Source organism: Bos indicus, chromosome 7 (assembly GCF_029378745.1).
Source record: "Bos indicus isolate NIAB-ARS_2022 breed Sahiwal x Tharparkar chromosome 7, NIAB-ARS_B.indTharparkar_mat_pri_1.0, whole genome shotgun sequence".
Lineage (NCBI taxonomy): Eukaryota > Metazoa > Chordata > Mammalia > Artiodactyla > Bovidae > Bos > Bos indicus.
Genome location: NC_091766.1, coordinates 87,586,516 through 87,614,392, shown reverse-complemented (window position 1 = coordinate 87,614,392; position 27,877 = coordinate 87,586,516). Strand labels below are relative to the sequence as shown.

The following is a 27,877-nucleotide window of genomic DNA, read 5'->3' as shown; positions in this document are numbered from 1 at the left end:
CGGCTTAACCGGGGTTTTCTTCCGAGCGAAATCCGGTGGGTCTGGAGTCGACTCTCCCCGTGTCCACGAACCTGTATCTCCATCACCTAGTAGGGCCCACACCACCCAATCTACCTCCGGATCCTCGCAGGCGCCGCAAAAGCGCACCGCCCACCCACCTACCTGCGCTGCGCCTGCGCCTCCCCCAACCCCGTGCTCTCAAGGTCAGCACCGCCCCCGGCCTCTAACCTAGCACCCACGGAAGTGGCAATAGAGGACGTCCTGCGTCGCCTCACATCTGCGTGGCGTGGGGTCGCCGGCGTTCGGCAGAGGGGAGGGACTTCCTGTCCCGCCGAGCAGAACTTCCGGCCGAGCCGGAAGATTCTCTCCCTCGCGGTGTCGAGTGGCTCCCGGCTGCAGGGTTGGGAGGGGAGGGCCAGGACGACCCCGGTGTACTCCTGGGCGTCGGGTCCACGATCTTTCCTTGGCGCCATGGTGAGTCCTCCTGTGAGGGCTAGAGTGAGAGCAGTGCGGGGGAAGACGGGGCCAGGAGGTCCTGTGCAGGGAAGCCGGCCGGGTGGCCAGCTGAGGATGGAGCGGGCGGGAGCAATGAGATGAGCGGTAGGGCAGGACCTTACCACCTTCCCCGGGGCGCTGGGGCCCCCGAGGAAGCGACGTCAGCCCAGCCCAGCCGCTGGATCTGTCCAGGAGTTCGAAATAGGTGGTCAGAATATTCATGGCCCCGTTCACTGTGGACGGCCGTGGGGTCAGGTGGTCCCAGAGTTGACCTTGCCCGGTTGATCACCTCCTCCCTCCTCTCAGCTGTAGGGCAGTGGCCAAGAACTTCAGATCTCAGAAATCCTCCTGGCCTTTCCGGGTGGACCCAATACCTCCCCTTCTTATAAAGGATCAACACGTGTCACTAAAGAAACGGCCAAGTCAGTTTATCTTTCAGACTTGGCCCTTGGGAAATTGGAAAAGGTCTCAAAGATAAAAAAAGGTCTGGACTGAATAAGGAGGGTCTTGATTGGAAAGGAATGTTGCAGGGGCGTGGGCGAGGGAACTGTTGGAGTAGGGAGAGTACCCTGACCATAAGATCTGTAAGAGCCTCAAATATTAGGCAAAAGGGGTTTTCTTTTATGAGGAGGAGGAAACAAGGCTAGAAAGAACTGAGTGTGGGGAAGTGAGATGAAAGGGTAGTATGATTGGACTATATATCAGAGAAAGTTTTACCCCCTAGACCAGACTTCTGAGGAAAAACTGTTGGAGGTGTATCCTGTTTCAGAGTTTGGGTAATATTTTGCTCCAGTTGCTCTATGGGGACAAGCGGTTCAGCTAGTCATTTTTAAAGCAAAGAATGGTAATTTGCAGGTGCTATGTCTGGCCTTGTTACAGGGCTTCCCAAGTGGCTCAGTGGTAAAAGAATCTTCTTGGCAGTGCAGGGAATGCAGGTTGGATCCCTAGGTCAGGAAGATCCCCTGGAGGAGGAAATGGCAACCCACTCCAGTATTGCCTGGAAAATCACATGTATAGAGGAGCCCTGTGGGCTCTAGTCCGTGGAACCGCAAAGACTCAAATGCCACAGAGCACACAGGCAGCCAATTCCTGCATCTTGCTTCCCTAAGTCTTATGGAGACTGTTGGTTCTTTGCAGTAAGCTGTTACCAGAAAGGTGGCGGTGGAAGGATTTCTTAACCTTTGTTGTTTTTCAGTATCACAGGGGTCGGGTTCAAAATTGTCACGTTACTTCAAATCCTCATCTGGAGGACATTCTGCCTTGGAATTTGGAGTTTGCCGTATTTTTTTTCAGGGTCAAATGTTGACACTGTTCAGTTGTGTATGATAATTCACTTTTGAATGACTTACAGTAATGTAATGGATTGTGAAACAAAGGAACTTCAAAATAATGTGGTTCCTAATTATATCAGCCAACCTCTTGACTCTTGAGGCAGTAGTGGGTGTGTATTCTTTAAACCTCAGTGAATAGTATAATTTGTAATTATTAAGAGTTTTTTTCTTTTTTCTTCCCTTTGTACAGTGAAATTAGACAAAGATAAGGAACAGAAGGACTAGAATGACCCAAAGATAATGACTAGCCTAACCACCTTCCTCTCTCTCCCCAACCCCCAGTTTTACAGAGGGAAAAATCTGAGGTTTAGAAAGAGGCAGTGATTTACCTAAAGTAGCAGTAGTTTGGCACTTTTTCATTTTTTAACATATCAAGTAGGTAATACTTAGAATCTTTTGTCAGTATGTTTGGCCAAATCACAGAATGGAAAGCAGAGCCTTTTTTATTTTACATCTTGATTTTTTTGTTTTAATCAATATAAACTCATGATCCAGATCAAAAATACTGAGTATTGACTCGTAATTTTTTTTTTATGTTGTGAAAATGAATTGTTGTTCAGTCGCCTCATATGTCCAACTCTTTGTGACCCCCATGGACTGCAGCATACTAGGTCTCTCTGTCCTTCACCATCTCTCAAAGTTTGCCCAAGTTCATGTTGATTGCATCGGTGATGCCATCCAGCTGTCTCATCCTCTGATAGCCTCTTCTCTTGCCCTCAGTCTTAGCATCAGGGCCTTTTCCAGTCAGCTATTCACATCAAATGACCAAAATACTGGAGTTTCAACTTCAGCATCAGTTCTTCCAATGAGTATTCAAGGTTGATCTCTCTTAAGATTGACTGATTTGATCTCCTTTCTGTCCAAGGGACTCTCAGGAGCCTTTTTCCAACACCATAGTTTGAAGGCATCAGTTCTTCAGTGTTCCCCTTTCTTTACAGTCCAGCTCTCACAACTGAACGTGACTGTTAGGAGACCATAGCCTTGGCTGTATGGACCTTTGTTGGCAGAGTAATGCCTCTGCTTTTCAACACACTGTCTAGGCGAGTAGGCCTGTTGCAGCTTTCTTGCCAAGAAGCAAACATCTTCCGACTGCATGGCCGAAGTTAGCATCCGCAGTGATTTTAGAGCCCAAGAAGAGTAAATCTGTCACTAGGAGTAGTGTGTAGTGTAGTAGTAAGTAGTGTTAGTCGCTCAGCCATGTCCAACTCTTTGCAACCCCATAGACTGGCCTGCCAGGGTCCTCTGTCTAAGAGATTCTCCAGGCAAGAGTACTAAAGTGGGTTGCCATTCCCTTCTCCAGAGGATCTTCCCGACCCAGAGATTGAACCCCGGTCTGCTGCATTCTGGGCAGATTCTTTACTGTCTGAGCTACAGAGAAGTCCTGTAATCTGTCATTGCTTCCACCTTTTCCCCTTTTATTTGCCATGAAGTAATGGGGCCAGATGCCATGATCTTAGTTTTTTTAATGTTTAGTTTTAAGCTGGCTCTTTCACTCTCCTTCACCCTCATCAAGAGGCTCTTTAGTTGCTGTTCACTTTCTGCCATTAGGGTGGTATCATCCATATATCTGAGGTTGTTGATGTTTCTCCTGCCTATCTTAATTCCAGCTTGTAACTCACTAATCATGATGTGTTCTGCTGCTGCTGCTAAGTCGATTCAGTCATGTCCGACTCTGTGCAGTCCCATAGACGGCAGCTCACCAGGCTCCCCTGTCCCTGGGATTCTCCAGGCAAGAGTAATGGAGTGGGTTGCCATTTCCTTCTCCAATGCATGAAAGTGAAAAGTGAAAGTGAAGTCGCTCAGTCGCGTCCGACTCTTAGCGACCCCATGGACTGCAGCCCACCAGGCTCCTCTGTCCATGGGATTTTCCAGGCAAGAGTACTGGAGTGGGGTGCCATCAGCGTATAGATTAACCAAGCAGCTGACAGCAGACAGCCCCATCGTACTCCTTTATCAGTCTTGAACCAGTCAGTTGTTCTATATAGCGTTCTGACTTGCTTCTTGACCCGCATACAGGTTTCTCAGGAGACAGGTAAGATGGTCTGGTATTCCCATCTCTTTAAGAGCTTTCCACAGTTCTTTATGATCCACACAGTCAATGGCTTTGGCGTGGTCGATAGAACATAGGTAGATGTTTTTCTGAAATTCTCTAGCTTTCTCTGTGATCCAGTGAATGTTGGAATTTGATCTCTGGTTCCTCTTCCTTTTCTAAACCCAGCTTGGGTATCTGGAAGTTCTTGGTTTGCATAATGGTGAAGAGTCCATAGAAAATTTACTAAAGGAATGAAGCTATGTTTTTACTATACTTTTTGAATATTACAGACCAACTTTAATTAAATAGATTTTTACACCATTTAGGTTGATTGTGGGGGAAAAGTAGCTCAAACTCCTAGAATTGTAGGAATCCTCATGGCTTATTTTATCTATGTAGCATCCTGTTGTAACTTTACTGCTGGGACTCTGCTCAGTATGTTGGTTGTTAAAAAAAAAAGTTGTGAATCTCTGCCTTAATTGGAGTTAATGAGAGTTTTCTTTTTGGGAAATGGAGAAGGCTGTTGGGAAGAGATAATGTTTTAAAAGTTACAAATACATGATTAACACAGGGGAAAGAAATTCTGATGGGGGGATGAACACACATAATAGGTGGCTTCAACTGAGTTTTGAAAAGTTAAATTAGGACACTCAGTTCAGTTCAGTTACTCAGTCGTGTCTGACTCTTTGTGACTCCATGAACCATAGCACTCCAGGCCTCCTTGCTGCTGCTGCTGCTGCTAAGTCGCTTCAGTCGTGTCCGACTCTGTTCGATGCCATAGATGGCAGCCCACCAGGCTCCCCCGTCCCTGGGATTCTCCAGGCAAGAAGAACACTGGAGTGGGTTGCCATTTCCTTCTCCAGTGCATGAAAGTGAGAAGTGAAAGTGAAGTCGCTCAGACGTGTCTGACTCTTAGCGACCCCATGGACTGCAGCCCACCAGGCTCCTCCGTCCACCGTCCATGGGATTCTCCAGGCAAGAACACTGGAGTGGGGTGCCATTACCTTCTCCGGCCTTCTCCCTATCTATCACCAACTCCCAGAGTTTACCCAAACTCATGTCCATTGAGTCAGTGATGCCATCCAACCATCTCATCCTCTGTCGTCGTCTCCTCCTGCCCTCAATCTTTCCCAGCATCAGGGTCTTTTCCAGTGAGTCAGCTCTTCACATCAGGTGACCAAAGTATTGGAGTTTCAGCTTCAACATCAGTCCTTCCAATGAACAGCCAGGACTATTCTCCTTTAGGACGGACTGGTTGAATCTCCTTGCTGTCCAAGGGACTCTCAAGAGTCTTCTCCAACACTACAGTTCAAAAGCGTCAATTCTTTTGTGCTCAGCTTTCTTTATAGTCCAACTCTCATATCCATACATGACTACCAGAAAAACCATAGCCTTGACTAGACAGACCTTTGTTGGCAAAGTAATGTCTCTGCTTTTTAATATGCTGTCTAGGTTGGTCATAACTTTCCTTCCAAGGAGCAAGGACACTAATTCTTAATAATTAGGACACTAACTCTCAATTTAAGTTCACATAGGATTCACCTGTGATGCTTGATATAAATGCTTATCTGGGCTGCCTTATTGAGGGAGTGGAGTCTCATAATTTAATTTTTAATGAGTTTTACAATTAAGTCTCAAACTTGTGGTCCTGAAAGCACTTTGAAGGAACTCTAATGCAGCCATTAGAAACTTTGATAGGGATATTGAGGTTTTTGTGCTGAGTGATAATCATACGTGTGGTTTGTTGATGTGTTAGATTGCTTTAATGGATTTTGGATTGTTGAACTAGCCTCAAATACTTGGAATAAATTCCACTTTGTTGCAGTGTATAATTCTTCTCATACATTGTGGATTTTGATTTCTTGGTCTTTTGTTTAGGGTTTTTGCATCTATGTTCATGAGAGATATTGGTCTGTAGCTTTTTGTTTTTCCTTGTAATCCTTTGCTTGATTTTGGTATTGGGGTACTGCTCTTAGAATGAGTTAGGAAGTGTTCTCTCTGCTTCTATCCTCTGATGAAAGAGATCGTAGAGACTTGGTATAATTTCTTCCTTAAATGTTTGATAAAAGCAGCAGTGTACCCTACTGGGCCTGATGCTTTTTGTTTAGGAAGGTTATTATTGATTTAGTTTCTTAGTAGATATAGGCCTGTTCACATTGTCTGTTTCTTGTATAAGTTTGGACAAATTGTATCTTTCAGAAATTGGTTCATTTCATCTAGGTTATAAAATTTGTGAGCATAAACTTGTTCATAGTGCTTCTTTATTATCCTTTTAAATGTCTGTGGATCTATAGTGATATCCCCCTTGTCATTTCTGATATTAATAATTTATGTCCTCTGTTTTTTCCTTACTTGATAGGGCTAGAAATTTACTGATTTTATAGATCTTTTCAAAGAACCAACTTTTGGTTTCATTGATTTTTCTCTGTTGATTTCTTCTTTTCAGTTCCATTGAAGATAATTCATACTATTTCTTTTCTTTTGCGTACTTTGGATCTAATTTGCCCTTTTTCTTGCTTCATAAGGTGATGCCTTAAGTGATTTAAAATCCCTTCTAATACATGTATTCAGTGCTATAAATTTCCCTTTAAGCACAGCTTTTGCTGCATCCCATAAAATTTGATAAGTTGTGTTTTCATTTTCATTTAGTTCATATATTTTCTCTTGATTTCTTCTTTGATTCATGTGTTACCTAGAAATGTGTTGTTGGGGCTCTGTGTGTTTTGAGATTTTCTAGTTATTTTCTCTTATTGGAGCAGACATTGTATGATTTCTATCCTTTTACATTTGTTAAATGTTTTATGGCTCAGAATGTGCAATTTGAAGGGTGGTTTCTGGTCAGGTTTCATCAGTTTGCCACATGGTGGCAGAGATTTGGGTCTCTTCTCAATTCTCCGACTTTTCCTCCACTTCACTCCTTTCCAAAAGAGGCTTAGTTCAAATAATAGTAGATACTGTTCTCTTGATTAGCATTTAGTTGGTTGAAGGTTGATTCTTGAGACTGATTTATGCTTTGGTCTCTGTCCACTCTTTAGATAATTTGTTTGCTCTGGGATAAAAACTTAAAGCAAATATAGTTGATTTTAGAAACTCAGAACATATTCTAAAGTGTTCATTTTTTAAGAGAGAATTTATTATTTTCCTGTTATGATTTTTGAACACGAACTTGCCCTGTTCTTGTTTACTCACTCAGTCATGTCTGACTCTTTGCAACCCCATGGACTGCAGCACACCAGGCTTTCCTGTCTTTCGTCCTCTCCCAAGCTTGCTCAAACTCATATCCTTCAAGTCAGTGATGCCATCCAACCATCTCGTCCACTGTCGTCCCCTTCTCCTCCTGCCTTCAATCTTTCCCAGCATCAGGGTCTCTTCTAATGAGTTAGGTCTTCGCTTCAGGTGGCCAAAGTATTGGAGTTTCAGTTTCAGCATCAGTCCTTCCAATGATTATTCAGGACTGATTTCCTTTAAGATTGACTGGTTTGATCTTGCAGTCCAAGGAACTCTCAAAAGTCTTCTCCAGCACTACAGTTCAAAAGCATCAATTCTTCAGTGCTCAGCCTTCTTTGTGGTCCAACTCTCACATCCGTGCATGACTACTGGAAAAACTATAGCTAGAGGAACTTTGAAGAAATAAACCTGATTTGTAAATTTCGCTGCTACTCTTTGTATACTACCTACTCTTGAGTTACAGGAAAAGAAAATTTCTAAAGTCCCGGTAAAATGAACATTCTCTTGGTTTTAACTGAAATGATTGTCCCTTTTGTTTCACCAAACACTTAAAATTCATGCTCTTACCTCAAAAGTATTTGTTTAATCATTCCTTCATTGTCTGTTCAGCAGTATCTGTATGTCACATGCTGTTCCTGGCAACAGAGACATAACTTTATAAAACAGAGACTTTCTTATCTTTATGGATCTTAGGTTATATTGAGAGTCTGATGATAATCAGTTGAGATATAATGTTTGTTAGTCATGGTAAATACAATAAGAAAAGATAGAACAGAGTTAAGGGAATGATCGGGGTGGTGATTTTAGATAGGGCCTGCAGGGAAAGCACAGTGAGAAGGTGGCACTGGGACACCTTTGAGTTCAATATACCTGCTGTCTTTGAAAATCTGTTTATGATTGCACCAAAGAAGTATTGTAGTATTAGGTACAAAGTTCATAGTGTCTTTAACTATAGTGTGAATCTTTCAGTAAAGTCATGTATGATTACCTTTCCATATAGTGAACAGAAAAATGATAGAAATGTGTTTTTAAAAATCTTACGTTAGTAGGTGATACTACATTTTACTTAATAGATTGCGTTTTTTATGCCACATACTTTTAGTCTTTTACGTTATTACAGATCTTGAGAGAATACAACTTGTTCACTCATAAGTATTCTGAGCTTACAGAGTATCTTTTACTTACATTAAATAGACAGTAATTCTGTTGTTAGATTAAATATATTTTGTGTTTTGACCATAAACAAAAGATTTAGAAAAACCTGAAATAATTTCAGCTTTTGATACTTCAGTATTGAAGTTCAGAGTCTTGATAGCTGATTATAGTGTTTTATTTATTTTTTAAAAGTTGTGTTAAAACCAACTGCTCAAACATTCATATCTTTAAAAGTGACTTTGGGAAGAGTACAATAAGTGTATGGCATTGAAAGTCTACTTGAACCAGAACTAAATGACCTCTATAGTTTGTTTCAAGGTCTGTGACTCTCAATATGTGGATTTGTGAATATTATTGATGTACTTTTAGTTGAATGTACATTGAGGGGATCAAGGAGGGAATATTCAATTTGTATGGAGTTTAAGAAGGATTTAACAAAGGATTGATTAGTCTTGGTCTTTAAGTGTAAGTAGAAGTATGTTTGAAGAAGGCAATGGCACCCCACTCCAGTACTCTTTCCTGGAAAATCCCATGGATGGAGGACCCTGGTGGGCCGAAGTCCATGGGGTTGCTAAGAGTCGGACAGGACTGAGCGACTTCACTTTCACTTTTCACTTTTATGCATTGGAGAAGGAAATGGCAACCCACTCCAGTGTTCTTGCCTGGAGAATCCCAGGAACGGGGGAGCCTGGTGGGCTTCTGTCTATTGGGGTCGCACAGAATCGGACACGACTAAAGGGACTTAGCAGCAGCAGAAGTATGTTGGGTGGATAAGAAAGTGAATTTTAAGTACTTTTCCTTAATAGCAGTAGTAGCTACATTTATTTAGAGTTAATATGTATCTGCTCTACTTAACTAAACACTTATGAAGTAATCACTCTTGGGCTCCTACTATTTTTTTTAATCTCTATATTTTACGTACTTTTTTTTTTTTAACCTCTGTTTTACAGATACAGAAATGGAGGCACAGTGAGATTAGAGTAGCTCACCCAAAATTGTATATCCAGCGGTGGTGAAATTTGACTTCTAAATCAGGCTATTTGACCACTGTACTGTTGTGCCAATCTTACTGTTTACCTTTGATAAATTTTAGCTTAATGAAAGGATTGAATTTCAAAAACATTCTCCTCTAGAAGTAATACTATAATTAGTAATTATATTTCTAGAAAATCCTTCTAACCTATTTACTATCCAGTATCACATCTCATGGTATTAGAGAAATTAATTATTACTGTCATGAAAGCTGTAATGATTGGCATTTCTAACTCAGATGCTAAATACATCTGACTCTGCTGTAGTAAGTCACAATGAGGATTCCTTCATATTCCTTTTACCTTAACTGGCACTCCTTCACACTAGAGCATGAATTTCCCTTAGGCCTGGGGATGAACTTCCAGTAACACTGATAAAGTGAGGAACAATTAGAGAACTGGGGATAAGGACCTTTGGTGAATTGGGATTTCTTCAGTGTAAGCCTGCAGTGTTCCAGGTGTATCTCGTGTGTCACAGCCCACTTTTCCTGAGGGCTCTCAGGACTGGCTTGCTCCTTTTCTTTTCACTTGGATTACCTGCTGCTTACACCTAGAACTGGGTTTCCCCCTGGAGTTGCAGAGGAGAACGTAGTCTTGTAGAGTATCTTGCCTTCCTTCCCAGACGTTCAGCACACTCTAGTAAACGTTTTTATTGCTAGTAGAATTTGCAGAAGTCACCTCCCCATGTAACTCCGGACTAACCATAAACTAGTTAGCTAGCTAGCTATTTATTACAAAGATTCTTTAGGGGAAAAAATGGAAGTCCTTGGTGATAGTGATCAATCTTTGCAATAAGTTCTTGGGAGTAAGGAGGTTTGGATTGTGAAGGGATGACATGGAAATACTTAGGGGCCTTGGGAGACTTTTCTCCAACAATAGAAATTACTTATGAAGAAGAAAGTTCAATAAGCTCCATAGTATAAATATATGATTATAGACTGCCATCAGTTAATGTCACAGATAAGGCACTTCAAAGGCTATGGCTGTTTTTCCTTTTTAAATAACCTTAATACTTTTAATCTTTTTGATAAGTAATACAACCCTTTGAAATAGCAGTCTTGAATTGCTTATTTTTATGTATAGTTTTTAATGTCTGCCCTTTACACAGTGGTTTGCTGATTGTTGTTATCTTTGACCTGTTGATTGCCTCTGTTTGCCTTCATGCGGTGATCTGCTTAGAAAAAGCAGTGCTGGAGTTTCCTGCTTTCTTTTCCTAAAAGGAAAAGTCATAGTGAGGATTCTGCTCAACCAGAACTTCATTAACTTGAGTGTTTGTTAAGTATTTTTAAGTATTTTTCTCATTTCGGAAGATTTTGGCTATTTTTATGGTTAGTATAAATGACTGACTAGAAAACAGTTCTAGTTCTTTATGGTTTATGGGCATATGTATGTAAGTGTTCCATGATTACAATCATTTGCTTCTGGTTACAGGCTTGTTTAAAAGAGAAGCCATGCCTTTTTTTCCTCAAAAGTTTTGCTTTTATTAATAGCTAATTCATTAGTAGAATTTTACTTCCATTTAAGTTCGTGCCTGCTGCCTTCCTGCTCTGTTCCCTATTTTCTTAATTAACATTAAGACAGTGAAGCCTCACTGTATCATTTATTCCCAGACAGTTTCGTTGTTTGGATAGGTCAGTTGTTTCATGTTGAATATACTAATCTTTCCCTAATCCAATTTTTAAGACAGAAAGGAAGTTGAAAGGAATCTAGAATAGCTGCAATTAGAATTAAATGTCAAAGAAATAAATTTTCAGTCAGGAGGGACAGAAAAGAAAGCTTTGGTTAAAATTTGTTGTAGTATATGTAGTAAGTTTAACTGTGATATTTGTTCTTTAAAACTATTTTTTTATTTGAACTAACACTTATTTTTGATTTTGATAGTTTCTCAGTCATTCCCATCAGAAGTTGTTAAGATCATCATAGTTCCTAAAAATGTTTTCAGGTCATAAAGAAAACATTTAATAAAAGAGAATTGACCGCATAGCTGAGATAAATTTAAAAAAAGAGAGAGAGACTGAACTTTTGACATTCACAAGTCTCATAAGAGAAATACTGCAAACCACTTGTTGAGATAAGAATGTTGGGCAGTGGGCTAGGTGTACTTCTTTACATTAACTTGGATGGAGCTCTGATTTCCTTTCAGCGCTCTTACAAATAGTAGCTCATTTAATTCTTAATGAGGAAAGAATAGTTATTCTTTCCCATTGGGAATGACTGCCTATCACAGGGTTTGATGGTGACTTAGTAATGGTAAGTATGTAACTGCAAACAATCTGTTGTTTATTTAATTGAAGTCATCATCAGTAAGCTCTTTCAGTATTTTGCAGATCATTTGCCAACTTGTCTTTTTGTAGATAAGGAATGAGTCCCAGAGAAGGTTTGTCTTGTTGCTGTGCTATCACCACTTAGTGACAGAACTATCTTGATTGTGATGTTTTATTACTCAACATATTAAAATATTCACAATGAAACCATTTTCTAACAGTTAACATTAAAGATGTTTTAAGTTTTCTTGACTTTTTTCTGCTTAAAACTTAGAGATAAGCTGAAATTTTTATTTTAAATTTGTTTAATAAAGCTTTATTAGTGTATTTACAAAAGTTTGAAAGGAAGTATTTGCAACACATATTGCATTAAATTGAGAGGATTATCTTGTAAAACTTGCTACAAATCTTACTCTGAGGTATGCAGAAAACATGATATCTTTCAATCTTAAATAATTTTCTTCTTTATTGAAAATAAAGTTCAGTATTTGGCACGTATAGGAACATATGAATGTAGTGAAGAACTGTGGGCAAATTATGCTTTATCCTCTTATTTCATCTAAAAAGTAAATATTCTACTTTCTTTCCTAGGATTGGAGTTTGGGGCTGAAGAAGTGAAAATGAGATAAATGTAGTTCTAGAAGGGGAGAGACTGTTAGAAGGGGACAGCTGAGCACGATAAAGGCTGTTTTGGAATTACGTGTATGTTTTTTTGTAGCAAGGAAGGTTTTATGGAGGAAATGAATGTGAGGAATGAGAAATAATTAGTTTGAATAAGCAAGATGATTTGTAAATGTCAAATGTAAATTTATTAGTTTTGACTAATAGCTCTTTTGAATATAGATTGTAGGGATATTGTTTATATTGTCAGAAAATATTCTTACGGTTATGGAAGAGTTAGCAGAATTTAGGGATGTCTTCTTCTATTGAACCTTTTGTTTGTTACTTATCAGTATTATAATAAAACATTTATGCCTTCTTTGGCTAGAGATAAAGTTGTTAACATCTTTAAAAATACTTCATTTTTCATCAACATTTTAATGACTATATGGCATTACTTTATATGAAATATTGCATAATTTATTCAACCTACTATAACTGGAAAATGATCTTTTAAGATAAACAACTATTAATTTCAACTCTAATACATTAAGATGTTTTCTAAATTATGTTTAATTAGAGTGTCCTCTGTTCTTGTGAAAAAGTATTTTTATCCTTGCCCTCTCTTTGTTGTTGATCTTCCACTTTGCCTTATCAGTTTATATCTTGGGGAAATATCTGAAGTTTTTTTCTAAGTTTAATCAAATTCTGAAAAATGGCTTTATATCATCACCTTTAGCAGAAAGTCTGGAGCTGCTGTTGTTGAATATAGTTATGTGAAATTCATGCATTCTACTATGTGGTTCTCACTAAGATATTTAGGGTGATATTTACCTAGGCATTTTATTGGTTTGTGGGTTTTGACCTTAGTTTTAAAGTACATTAGACATCTTATTCTGAATTGGGAGACAAAAATTTCTGCTTCTACTTTTTTACTTTAAGGAAATTTAAAAGATATTTTGTGGCACAAAACATTGATGTTTTGCAAACTGAACTTACTCTGTAAATGTTTAAATTTGAAAACCCGTGTTGAGTCCAAATCACAGTTGTTGATAACTGTGGTTTTCAACTCCCTTTCTGTCATTTTACCTTTACCTATATATTATGTATATATAATTCTGTTTGTAGTAACAGTTTGAACTATATGAAATTGCTGTTTTGTAGGTCAGAACAGTTAAGTATCTGATTTCATATGATTCAATCAATAAATCTGTATTAAATATCAATAGGTGACTTTATTCAGATTCTTCAGCCACTTTTTAAAGTCTCTGAACCTTCCCCGCAGTCACATTGCCAAGATCCTGACCTTGGTGTGGTTATTTTTCAAGATCTCTCAAATTTTGTCCACTTTGGTGATTTTCTTTGGCTCTTTTGACCAGCTACTTAATTATCCTGCAGATTTAACCTTTAACTCCAGATCTTTTATTTCTCTGATGTTGTACCTAAAGCTTCATCTTTTAGACAAAGTTGTTTGGCAATTATTCATTCAATTCTCCCATTACATTTCTGTCAAAATTCTCACAACTTTTGAATTTCTCACAAAATTCCCTCCCTTCTTTTGTTTTATAGATCAGCTCCCCATCCCATCATGGTTTTTAGGGAACGATCTAAGGACTTTGAAATGATATATAGTGAGTTTTCCAAAATGACTATATCCAGTGGAAAGCAGGGCATCAGGAATTCTTGACCTGGTTTCCACCCCCTCCCCCAAGTTATGTAAACTCTAAAGACCTTGGTTTTTAAATTTAATACATCTCTTTACTTTTTTGTGTGCTTCTATTAGGTAAAACAAGGTCTCATGAAGTTTTACTTTCAGCTTAGGCCTTTGGTCTCATCTATTTCTGATTCTTAAACAGTATTCACAGTTAACTCTTGATTAGAATATTTAGCAGTCCCCTTATATTGGTTCCTTCCCTCTTGCCTTATGCATGTATATTTCCCCCACTACATATATATATATATATATATATATTTATATGTGAGCCATTCTAGTAACTGTCAGATTCTCCTCTTATTGCTTAATTTCTCCAAAGAATAATTATGCCCATTATTTGCATTTTATCCTTATGTAACCACTTAAGTGTAATCTTTACCTGCTTGCAGAGATGATTATTAATCTCATGCCTATTTCCTTTTTTTTCCCCTCTAAAAATGTTAATTTTGCTCTTGTTTTTGAAGTTGTTTTAGTTTAGGCTTTCATGATGTTTGTTGGACTCTTTCAGTGGATTTGTAATTTAGCTCTTTGCCTCCAGTTACTTTTACTCACGTCTTTACTTTTCCATGGTAGTAGCAGATTTATTCTTCCAAAATATATTAGATTTAATTGCTTCCAGGCTCAGGATCCGGGACTTCTAAGTACTTATAGGAGAATCCATTGTGTGCAGCCCATACCACAATCTAGCCATGTGTAGCTCAGCTCATGCCATGTACATTCTTGGTACAAATTTGTTGTTGTTGTTTAGTCACTCAGTCATGTCCAGCTCTTTGAGACCCCACAGACTGCAGCACACCAGGCTTCCCCTGTCCTTCATTATCTCTCGGAGCTTGCTCAAATTCATGTCCATCGAGTCTGTGATGCCGTCCAAACATCTCGTCCTTGGTTGTCCCCTTCTCCTCCTGCCTTCAATCTTTCTTAGCATCAGGGTCTTTTCCAATGAGTTGGCTCTTCACATTAGGTGCCAGAGTATTGGAACTTCAGCTTCAGCGTCAGTCCTTTCAATGAATATTCAGGATTGATTTCCTATAGGATTGACTGGTTTGGTCTTCTTGCAGTCCAAGGAACTCTCAAAAGTCTCCTCCAGCACCACAGTTCAAAAGCATCAGTTCGTCGGCGCTCAGCCTTCTTTATGATCCAACTCTCATATCCATACATGACTACTGGAAAAACCATAGCTTTGACTAGACGGACCTTTGTCAGCAAGTAATGTCTCTACTTTTTAATACACTGTCTAAGTTTGTCATTGCTTTTCTTCCAAGAGCAAGCATCTTTTAATTTCATGGCTGCAGTCACCATCTGCAGTGATTTTGGAGCCTAAAAAATAAAGTCGGTCACTGTTTCCATTGTTTCCCTACCTGTTTACCATGGAGTGATGGGACCGGATGCCATGATCTTTGTTTTTTGAATGTTGAGTTTTAAGCCAACTTTTTCGCTCTCCTCTTTCATTTTCATCAAGAGGCTCTTTAGTTCCTTTTCTCTTTCTGCCATAAGGGTATCACCTGCATATCTGAGGTTATTGATCTTTCTCCTGGCAATCTTGATTCCAGCTTGTGCTTCATCCAGCCTGGCATTTTGCATCATGTACTCTGCATATAAGTTAAATAAGCAGAGTGACAATATACAACCTTGACATACTCCTTTCCCAATTTGGAACCTGTCCGTTGTTCCATATCTGGTTTTAACTGTTGTTTCTTGACCTGCATACAGGCTTCTCAGGAGGCAGGTAAGGTAGTCTTGTATTCCATCTCTGGAAGAATTTTCCACAGTTGGTTGTGATCCACACAATCATAGGCTTTAACGTAGTCAATGAAGCAGAAGTAGATGTTCTTCTGGGATTCTCTTTGCTTTTTCTATGATCCAGCAGATGTTGGCAATTTGATCTCTGGTTTCTCTGTCTTTTCTAAATCCAGCTTGAACATCTGGAAGTTTTCAGTTCCCACACTGTTCAAGTCTAGCTTAGAGGATTTTGAGTATTACTTTGCTTGCATGGGAAATGAGTGCAATTGTGTGGTCGTTTGAACATTCTTTGGCATTGCCCTTCTTTGAGATTGAAATGAAAACTGACCTTTTCCAGGCTTGTGGCCACTGCTAATTTTTTCAAATTTGCTGGCATATTGAGTGCAACACTTTAACAGCATCGTGTTTTAGGATTTGAAATAGCTCAGCTGGAATTCCATCACCTCCGCTAGCTTTGGTACAGATAGATGTATCTGAACTTGTATTTCTTTTCTTTCTGACAGTGGATACTACAAGTCTTTCCTACCTCCCATGTAGATTTATTCACCCCCTTCGTTGGAATGTATCCATATAATACTGGGCACTGACCTCTACCATATCACTTATCACATATTATTTGTAGGTGGCAGTGAAGGGTGGTTAACATTTTAAGAGTTTGATAAGATCAACATGTGATGGAAGAAGTTGTCCTCTCACCTTGAACTTAAATATGGATTGTTTGCAAGACTTAAGCTAGACTAGATTGTGGCCAAATCAATCATATTCACATGTCAAAAGATAAAGACAAATTTTTAGATAGGGTTTTGTCTAAAGAAGTAGAATTGGAAAGTAGTTTTGTCATTTGAAAGTCTAGAAAAACATGCTTTAAGAATCAGAATTGAACATAACTTACCCAGAACTGTTTAGGGTTGAGAGTATCTTATGCTCTAGACGACTGTTGTGTGTTCGTCAGACTTTATCCCTGCCTGAGTGAAGTGTCCCTCAGTGCTGCCTTTTGCTCTCAATCACTCCTTCCCAAGCAGCCTGCCTGTTATTTGACTTCCATTGTATCATTAAGACAGTAATGGAATGGCGCAGTTAGTGAACTTGAACATCTGATCCACTTGGTAACTTATGTTTCACTGTATATTAATTGTTAGAACTCTTACAAACCTGATTATTGCCAGTCTGTCTGATGTAGATCGATTGTGCCAGAGAAACATGTTTTGTGTGTGTTCTGAATGGCTGAGGGCACAGCCTCAGTGGGAGGCCTATGGGAAGCTTGTCAATCCACTTCCTTGAGTTTCCTTCAGTCTGCACCTTTCCTGTCAGTGAGTCCAGGGTTCTACCAGTCACCAAAACTAAAATATTTTTGTAAATACCCTTTGAAACATTCCTGTTTTATTCTGTAGTTGTTTTCCTTTTTCATGTTTGGTCATACTCAAAGTTGATTGGTTTCCTACTAACATACTTTTTAATTTTGTTCTTTCCTTCCTAGTTTCAACTGTTTCTACCTTATTAGTCTTAGGGTTGCTCAATATATTGTTATGTCTAATTTTCCTATGTTACTTGAATTATTTTATTCTCCTACCCTTGATTGTTTAAAAGCCTTCCAGTGCAATATTTGCAAATACCTCAGATCAATGCATCCTCTTGATTTTAAAGATTTTTAACAATCTAAAATTCTGTCTTCATCTGATTTCTCACAGTTCTTTGTAACATATTGATGTCTGCTTTGGTTGAACGAAGTTCTTAGTGGTCCCATGGTTACTCTCTTCCCATTTGTCATTTAACCTGGAATTCCCTTCCTTGGTTTCATTTTAATCATCTACTCTGAAACTTTTCTGTACAATTTTTTGAATTTATATAACCCTGAACCCTTGTTCATAGTACTATGCAATTTTATGTTCCAAAATTGTCTTTAATATATTTGTTGTTACACTACCTTTAATGGCAGAAAGTGAAGAGGAACTAAATTAGCCTCTTGATGAAAGTGAAAGTGGAGAGTGAAAAAGTTGGCTTAAAGCTCAATATTCAGAAAACGAAGATCATGGCATCCGGTCCCATCACTTCATGGGAAATAGATGTGGAAACAGTGTCACACTTTATTTTTTGGGGCTCCAAAAATCGCTGCAGATGGTGATTGCAGCCATGAAATTAAAAGACGCTTTCTCCTTGGAAGGAAAGTTATGACCAACCTAGATAGCATATTGAAAAGCAGAGACATTACTTTGCCAACAAAGGTCCATCTAGTCAAGGCTATGGTTTTTCCTCTGGTCATGTATGGATGTGAGAATTGGACTGTGAAGAAAGCTGAGCGCTGAAGAATGGATGCTTTTGAACTGTGGTGTTGGAGAAGACTCTTGAGAGTCCCTTGGACTGCAAGGAGATCCAACCAGTCCATTCTGAAGGAGATCAGCCCTGGGATTTCTTTGGAAGGAATGATGCTAAAGCTGAAACTCCAGTACTTTGGCCACCTCAGGCAAAGGGTTGACTCATTGGAAAAGACTCTGATGCTGGGAGGGATTGGGGGCAGGAGAAGGGGACGACAGAGGATGAGATGGCTGGATGGCATCACCAACTCGATGGATGTGACTTAAGGTGAACTCCGGGAGTTGGTGATGGACAGGGAGGCCTGGCGTGCTGTGATTCATGGGGTCGCAGAGTCGGACACAACTGAGCAACTGAACTGAACTGAACTGAATATGATAATCTTGGGTTTTAAGTTCTGTCAAGACGGTTTGCTTTGTAGTAGTGTCCTTCATTCATTCAGCCATGCTGTGTTCCTTAGAATTATTCTAAATGTCATTGCTCTGAGTATTTGAGATACTTTTCTGTCAGAGGGACAGAAAAGTCCTCTGGCAAGTTTCTAATACTAGCCAGCAAGATATTGGATTAGGCAGACAGCCTGTATTTGTTAAAGTTTTGTTTGCTTTTCCTGTTTATAGATATAAATAATTTCTGTAGTGATGTAATTTGAATTTATAGATTTTTAACATTGTTGGATTGAGACCCTAACTCACTTGTTACATGATGAATAGTGGTTGCTGCCTTTAGTGCAGGCCCTTCTTTCATACCTGAGCAGCTGTCTTAGTGCCACTGGCCTAGCCCTCATCTAGTGTTTACAAGGAATCCAGAGTGACTTTTCTTAGGTTCTGATGTGGTCATATGACTTTTCATGGGTTTCTTTATTGTTTTCAGGTTGAACTTAAGTCTGTAGGTTTTGCCCTTCAGTATCTGGTTTTGGCCTACTTGTCATCCTGTGTGAAGCAGATAGCACTGGTGGTTCACCAAGCTGAGTCCACGGAGTCTTAACTTAGCCTTTACTTTCCATGACACCCTTTCACAGCTCTTGTCCCTTAGTATGCACGCTGCATTCTGGTAGAATCCTCTGCCTGTGCTCTCATCACTTTGTATTAAGAGTTTGAGCAAACTCCAGGAGATAGTGAAGGATAGAGAAGCTTGGCGTGCTGCAGTCCACGGAATTGCAGAGTCAGACACGACTGAGCAACTGACCAACAGCTATTTACTCTCCTGTTGGCCTTACTTCTCACTGGTGACAGGGACTGTGCTGTTTCTCCCTATTGTGTGCAAGTGGTTCAGTGCATGTAGTTTATTGCCCAGTAAATGTTCATTGAATGCCCTGAAACAGAGGAAAAAACATTAGGTTGGATTAGGAATCTGGGTTCTAGATAAGTTTGTGACTGGGTAGTTCTATGGGGTTTGCTATTTGGACCCTGATAACCTCATTTGTAAATTGTTGGGAGATGGTTTGCTTAAATGCTCAATGTGTGAATTCTAAGTTTTATGTAAATCTAGATTGAAATAATGAAGTTCACACCTTCTTTTGTAGTATAAATTATTTGGGTGTCTCTAAGAAGTCTGTCTCAATATGTCTAGCTATCACTAAAATATGTAAAAAGTTAAAAAACCAAAAATGGGAAGGTCATTGGGTAATAGCCTCTTTTTTTTTTTTTTTTTCCCTGTCTCATTTATTGGAGGGTGAGTGATAATTAAAACCATTTGGGGTGGTTTGAGTTCAAGTATGTTGCTGATATGCCTTCTGATTGTAAACAGTGTATACTTTGCTTTCAGTCTGTTTGTCAACAGGAGAGCAAGTTTAGTGAAATGAAACAAAATATCAACTCCACTGAGGTTGACATAATATTGTTCCAAGTTTGAATTTTAAAATTACAATATGTTTTTCTTTAGGTTGGGGGTTTTATTGTCAGTATTGTCAAGCAAGATAAAATACTGGTATTTGATATATTTTATTTCTCAGAGAATTGGCTAATTTTCCTTGGTAAGAATTTTTTTAACCTACCCAGAAATGATTACTAACAAAAATTGAAATGATCATTCTTCTATAAACTAAAGGCAAATAACTTTTTCTTGCTCTTCATGGCCTCAGGTTAATAGATGTGGAAAGGTTGAAACCTAAGTTGCCCCAATGTTTCACCCTTCTTGGGAGCTTACGAGCTATTTCATAAATGACTTTTCCCAGTTCCAGTTATCAAGAGAATTGGAGCCTAGGGCAACCAATCTGGACAGAAGCCATCTCTTTGGTCAAGTTATTGTTTTGAGGCCCTAATAAAACCATTAAGGCCACTTGGCCAATGACCCATAAGGTCGTGCGCTTGAAACTTCAGCCATGATGGACTTTATTGTATCGGTGCGTATCTACTCAGTTTAGTAGTTTTTTTGTGTGAAGTTTATGTTTGTTTATGGTTAAATTTACTTAAGCATTAGCTTTTAACTAAAAATAATGAAAGATATTCAGGGAATTTGGTTTTTACACTAAACATTTCAAAAATTCTGTTTTGTACAAACTTAGATATACATGGGCACTTAAGCTGGTCAGTGAAGGCAGGTTATTAGAATTTGTTTTTCAATTTCACATAATTGTGTCTCAATTAATGAGTTGAATGTATTTTAATATGTTGATCCCTGACATGTACACTGTGATTGTCAGTTGTATAGCAATGTCTCAAAAGTTGATCTAAGTTTAGTACTAACAACATATTAAGTTGATAATATATAATTCTGTAAAATGGTTGTCATTTTGAAAATGTATTCCAAGGACTCTTTTCCAAATAAATATGAAAAGGATTAACTTTGGGGACATATTCCCCACATAATTTAAAAATTATTTCTCAAAAAAATTAGGTGGATTCTTCTATTGGGAAAAAACAACATTTTCTTTTAATCCACATATACAGTTACCCAGTGGCACCCCACTCCAGTACTCTTGCCTGGAAGATCCCATGGGTGGAGGAGCCTGGTAGGCTGCAGTCCATGGGGTCGCTAAGAGTCGGATACGACTGAGCAACTTCACTTTCACTTTTCACTTTCATGCACTGGAGAAGGAAATGGCAACCCACTCCAGTGTTCTTGCCTGGAGAATCCCAGGGACGGGGGAGCCTGGTGGGCTTCTGTCTATTGGGGTCGCACAGAGTCGGACACGACTGAAGCGACTTAGCAGCAGTAGCAGCAGCAACAGCTGATTCATTCTTGGAAGGGTTTATTGACTTCTGTTAGAAAGTTGGAAGAAAACTTATATATTTCACAGTAAACAGATGAGGTTTTGAGAAAGTACTTTCAACTTTATTTTAAAAAGATGGAAATGGCATAGTAAGATAAGTGAATAGAGTAAAGTTACATTTTTTAATGTTTTTTAGTCAAACATTAGCTACAACATTGAGAATGATGTTTGCCTTTCATGAGGTTGATCTCTTTAGTTCCTCATTTGCTTCAGTATACCATCATCCTGTGAATTCTTCAACAATATCTTTAGCATACATTTTTCTTCTTACAACCAGAGATACCATTGTAATTTAAATCATTACCTTTTTTGGTGTGGATCATTGCAGAAGCCTAGTTGCTATTATGCTAGTCAATCCGGTTTGCTGATTTTTATTTGTTTTGGTCTTCACATGGTTTACATTCTTTAGTCCTGGTTTTATCAGCAGTATTTTATTATGCTCAGTGATTTGGAATAAGAGGAGAGAATTTGATAAGATGACTTTTTTCCCCAGTTCATCACAGTCCATCATATATATACACACACACACACACACACACACATATCTTGCAGATCAGTCTTTCTGAAATGCCATTTAATACCTGTAACATTTATTAGATATGACTAAGATACGGTTTCTGCTATTAAGGAGCTTGCTGCTGCTGCTGCTAAGTTGCTTCAGTCGTGTCTGACTCTGTGCGACCCCACAGATGGCAGCCCACCAGGCTCCGCCGTCCCTGGGATTCTCCAGGCAAGAGTACTGGAGTGGATTGCCATTGCCTTCTCCATTAAGGAGCTTACACTCTAATAAATTGTTACATATGTTTGTGAGAGATTGTACTAGATGACCTTGAAGATTCTCTGATACTATCAGATTTCTTTCAAGGCTAGATGGAGGTTCACTTTGTCCACAAAACTTTCCCTGATTCCGACTAAAAAAATTATCTTTTGCTTTTACGTCTGTAATCTCAAATAGACTAACCTTCTGACACACTTGCTAATATATTTCTTGGCCTTGTTCTGCCTGAAAGCGTTCTTTGTAATGGCATTCACTGTATGGAGATTGCAGAACTTCTATCACAAACTATATAGAAAATAAGATAGTAAAAGCAAGTGATAGGAAATATGAAAGAAAAAAAGACAAAAATGTAACCTTTGATATTAGGAGAATATAAAAATGGTCTGAACCTTAACCCAATTGGTAGAATTTAAGGCATTAAAATATCCACATTGAAACCAGAATTGAGGCAGGTTTCAAAGGCATTTTAAAAACAGTCCTGTTTAAGAGCCATTTTGCTCCCTTTTTTAAAGAACTCTGTGTACATACGAAAGAAGGCATTTGTTCCTTTAGTAATTGACTTGTAAGAACTCTATATAATACCTAACAAGTAAATAATACCTTTGGGCTTCCCAAGTAGCTCAGTGGTAAAGAATCCGCCTGCCACTGCAGGACACACTAGTTTGATCTCTGGGTCGGGAAAGTCCCCTGGGGAGGAAATGGCAACCCACTCTGATATTCTGGCCTGGGAAATCCCATGGACAGAGGATCCTGGTGCACTACAGTCCAGGGAGTTGCGAAAGAGTCTAAGCAACAATAAATTATCCCTTTATGATATGAGTTACAAATGTCTTTTCCAGTTATTTTGACATTACTTACACTGTTTCTCTATGAATACATTTGATTTGATTTTTCTTAAAACCTCATGTTTTTAGAGCACTTTTAGGTTTGCAGCAAGATGGATCAGAGTAGAGAGTTCCATATCTCCTGTCCTGGCACGTGCACGACCTCCCACACTTTCAGCATCCGCATCATGATAGTCCATTTGTTACAGTGATGGACGGTTGATGGAACAGTTTGTTAAAATCACTGAAATCTAATTTTTTCAAAATTTTTAGTGTTCTTTTATCACTTAGGAGATTAATGTTATTTTTTTTGGTATGATTCCATTTATTTTGTTTTCTCAATTTATTTCTTATAGAAGTAATGGTTATTTTTTGAAAAGCCTTCTTTTCTTGAAATTAAAAAAAAAAAACAAACTTATCCCTTAATAGGAATGATAATTAGGACAATAACAAGTATTGGCTGCATTCTCTGAAACAGGCACAATTATTAACCACAGCTTGATTAGTAGGTTGGTTGAATTATTAGCTTCATTTTATAGAAGAGAAAATAAAGAATAAGGGGAAATTATTGTTATTTTTTTAGGAAGGTGAAAGGTATTAAAATACTAATAGGAAGGATTTAAATAGAGAAGAGATCTGATGCGAAGAGCCAACTCATTGGAAAGGACCCTGATGCTGGGAAGGATTGAAGACAAAAGGAGAAGGGGGCGGCAGAGAATGAGATGGTTAGATAGCATCACTGACTCTATGGACATGAGTCTGAACAAACTCCGGGAGATAGTGAAGGAGAGAGGAGCCTTGTGTGCTGCAGTCCGTGGGGTGGCAAAGAGTTGATCATGATTTAGCAACCGAACAGCAACAGGAGCTGTTCAGTGGTTGAGGTTCCTGAAAATCCGTGAGAGGATGGGCTCTGAAGCACCGAGGGATTTGCTTTACACCGAAGATACTCTGTTGTTATATTTCTAGAGGGTGTATAAGAAGACAGGTGCAGATACCAGTGATTGTGAGCTTGTTGGTGTCAAATGAGAGTTCTCATTTGATGCTGTTGTTTTGTTCTCTGTGAACTGGAACCTGTCCTCTACTGAATCGAGAGAAGTTCGGAGGGAGTGGATAAATTAGGAGCTTGGGATTAGCAGATGCAAATTGCTATATGTAAAATAGGTAAAAACAAGGTCCTACGGTATAGCAGAGGGAACTGTATTCAATATCTTGTAATAACCTGTAATGGAAAAGAATATGTGTGGAAAGTACATGTATATGTATGTGTGTGAAACTGAATCACTTTGCTAGGATTGAATTTTTTTTTTTTTTAAGAAGGAAGAAGTTTGAGGGAGGTTGGAGGTGTGGGGAGATGGGAGAAGGTTTGAATTAGGTATTGCAGAGAACAAGAGAGGGATTGATGAGAACAAACTGGGCATGTTTGGACCTTGTTAAAACCCACCCATTGAAAGTTTGTGATGATAAGATGAATTAAATTTTTTTTTCTAGTGACTTTCCACCATCACATTTAGTGTAGTTAATGCTCTTGAGTTGTTCATTGCCACCCTAGAATTAAAAAACAGGCATACTGCTTTTAGAGCTAGCCAAGCTGGTGTTGTAAGTGTGTTGAATAGAGTAAATCTGGAAAAGGATGGGGGAAAAAAATCACTATTTTCCGCTTCATTTTGGTACACTCAGGTAATGGAGAAGATTTCTTGGAAATAGATTTTGAATGTGTATGTTCCCTAATTTAACTTTTGTTAATATGGATGTGACCCTTGGATAACTTGTAGAGGATTATGAGGTGAGATCCCATATGGCAGAATAATAGGTGTTTTGATAGTAAACCCATTTTTCTTACAAAGTATAATTTTCGAAATGTATAGAAAGCTTTTCAGTGGTGTCCTTAAATCTAAATTCATTCATTGTTAAACTCATCTGTTTGTTTCTTTACACAGGGTGTGATAGGTATACAGCTGGTTGTTACCATGGTGATGGCTAGTGCCATGCAGAAGATTCTACCTCACTATTCTCTTGCTCGGTGGCTACTCTGTAATGGCAGGTAAGGCAAGGACAGGCTGATTCTGACTAGTACTTTCTTCTCTGTTTACCAGGCTGATTAACCTCCTAGAAGTTAAGTGCTAATTCCAGTTTTCTAAAAACATGAAAAAGGAAAATTACAAGAAAAATCCAGCTTCCTTATTTCTCTTACTTGAGATAGTAGTAGTTTGTTGAGTACAAAGATAATAGGATGATCATTGTCATGAATTTAGTCTCTTCTTTCTCTATCCCTTTTTGAACATGGCCACTGGAATTAGCACATGACTTTTCTAGTTACCTTTTTTAAAAAAAGTTGGTCAATAAGAGGAAGTGACTATAAATTGAAGTGCTTAAATTTTCACCATTGTTGGAAAAAATGACTCAAAGCACCTGCCCTATTACTGGTGACTTAGTTGAGAGTATTATGAGAGTTAGGAGTTCTTTGTTTTACTGTTAATAAATAATTTTAAACTTTAATTTAGCAAAGAGGGGGTGAAGTTGTTTTGTAGGCTTTTAATTTTGTTTAGTGCACTATAAGCTTACTACTACTACTGGCCCCTGATGGAGAAGAACTAAGTTACCTTGCTGAAAGTTAAAGAATAAAATAAACAGTCCAGAAGTTAAATACAGATATCAGGAGGCAAAAGCAGTAAAACCCTGCATACAGAAATACATGTCACAATCTTGTGTAATTATGAAAGGCAGATTACAGGTTTGGTACCATGACTATAGTTTTTTTACTACAGTTATTTGTCTCTAATAAATAGATTTTATTATTGATTTGTGTATCAGTTTTCTATTGTTTAGACCTTTTAAGTTAGAACCCTGGAGAAGGGAAAGGCTACCCACTCCAGTATTCTGGCCTGGAGAACTCCATGGACTGCATAGTCCATGGGGTCGCAAAAAGTCAGACATGACTGAGCGACTTTCCCTTCACTTTAAGTTAGAAAGCAATGGACAGCTATTATCTTCCTAATGATTTCATATACTGCAAGACCAATAATAAGCCATTCTATCCACAAAGCTTAATTTATTTTTCAGTTTTAAGTATATTCTTTGTGCTTTATGCTTGTTCTGTATCAGTGTTTAAATATAGGAAAATACTATTTAGATTGTCCAAAAAGGTTTTTTGAACACTGATATGTGCACACACACATGTGTATGGAGAGCGTGAGAGAACAGTGGTTTAAAAATATATATTTTTTATTAGCAAAGTAAATAATGACTAAAGTTTTAGCAAAGTTAAAACTTCATCAAAGATATTTATAAGTGAAAAAAGTAAATCATCAGTGACTGGTTTTTAACCATGTAGGTTTATACTCTGTGTAGTCTTGCTTACTTGTTTTGCTTAGCAACAACCCTTTTTTGTAGATCATGAAAGGGTGAATATCTGCTGGGCAAATACCATTAATTCTAAATAAATAGAATCTGAATTAATAAACTAGATAAAATACATATTAAGGTAGCTTATTTTCTATTGAGAATTGCACATTTCTGGTTTTGTTTCCAGTGAGTCTCCAGGGAGCCTTCCTATCCTTTTTGGCTTTAAAGATCTTGGCAGTCTTATCCCTTTTTAGGGAGTTTCTATTTTCTAATAGGTAATCTGCAGCCCATTTGTTTCTATAAAACTAAGACTTCCAGAGATTGAAAACTGATTCTCTTTGTTAATTTTGAAACAATATATTATATTTAAAATTGCTTCTCTTTTGACAATTTATCTGTCATGTAAGTATACATATTGCTAATTTGAAGAGGAGCTCAACCTTCAAAAATAAACATGAAGTTGATAAATTTTGTGATCTTGATTTGCTTTTGTAAATAGATTAACTTTAGTGTTAATGCTGTCCCTAATTCCAAATCAGGTTCCAAGGAATACCAATCAGGATTTTCTAGCGATTCTTTTCTGCTACTTTGATTTCCTCTTTGTTTGTTTTGCTCTTTATTCTTAAGATCATCTATTGATATTTTTCTTTAAAATTTTTAAGTCATGAAGCTATATTCTGACTGTTGTTGCCTAATTCTGTTGAATAAGAATGTTGATTTTATCATTTTGAAATAATTACTGTTTTACAAACCTTTTGTGACATGAAATGACACCTTTTTAATATTAAGAAAATCTAAAATATCTTCTAAATTGCTCATGTAAAAATATTGATGAGAAATGACAGTTTATATTTTAAACCATGTGTTGTTGCTGAGTTGAAGAAAGAGAAAGGGAAGAAGATCTGAGGGCGTTCTTTGTCGTTTGTAAAATGCTTGAAGAAATTTAAAGGGAGAAGCTTATGAGAGAACTTTCAAAATTACAGATAGTGTAGGATGGTTTGGGAGTGGCTGTAGTGAAGAGATTTAAGTGAATAGATGGTGTAGATACCACGATAGTTTAATCACAAGTATGACAGAAGAAACTTTAGTTTTGGTATCTGTTGACTTAATATTTTATCATATATTCAGATTGTAAGTATTCATGTTTTTCTTAAAAGTTATGGCTTCTCTTTTTATCACGTTAATTAGCTTCTGTCCATATCTCTCATCAACTTCTGTCTCTTTTAGAATGGAAGGTGTGAAGTGGCACCTGTTTCTATTATGTTGACTTAACAAGTAAGCCTGCTAATTTCCTGAAGTCAGCATCTTGAAGAAATTCGCAGTTTTTGCTTATATATTAGCCTGTTGATTTTTTTATATTAAAAAATTGACTAGTTTTCTGACTCTTGGTTGAATAACATTTTTATTTTGTAATTAATATTGTAGATATCTAGGTGTTTTTTTATTAAGTACATAATCTTTAGCCTGGTTCATTTCCGTTAATATTACCTTTACAACGTTAAAGAAACTTTGTATTGGTAGAATTTTTATTTCTGTTACCCCATTTGCATCTGTACACTCTGAACTTGGAAGAAGACATGTATTGGGGTATTTTATGACCTCCGAAATCTCAGTGTCTGAACTTAATAAAAGTTTGTCAGTCACAGACAGGACAGGAATCAAGGTCAAATTAGGGTACCTGAGAGGGGTAGGGCAACTCTCTGTGTAGCTCCTTCACAAAATGATGATTCAAGTGTTACTTAGGGATTCTAGGCTCCTGCTTCTGTTTGTGGCTCCTCTGTTCCTTCTGCTACTTTGGAGTCCTTTTTGTTAGATGCTGTGC

The 27,877-nt window shown here is 38.1% G+C and overlaps 1 protein-coding gene across 4 annotated transcripts in view; it reads left to right on the top strand.

Annotated features, from left to right (window-relative positions):
* Positions 1-341: 341 nt before the first annotated feature.
* Positions 342-27,877, top strand: part of TMEM161B (transmembrane protein 161B) — a 78,335-nt gene continuing 50,799 nt past the window's right edge. For 2 of the 4 annotated variants that reach the window (XM_070794020.1, XM_070794019.1), the window contains exon 1: positions 24,651-24,754. Coding sequence is in view for 1 of the 4 variants with exons in the window: in XM_019965408.2 (XP_019820967.1) it covers positions 472-474; positions 24,651-24,754 (107 nt within the window). In the remaining 3 variants the exon portion in view is untranslated. Of the gene's footprint in view, positions 475-24,650; positions 24,755-27,877 lie in introns of those variants that run through there. The other 2 variants (XM_019965408.2, XM_070794018.1) reach the window with 2 other exon arrangements.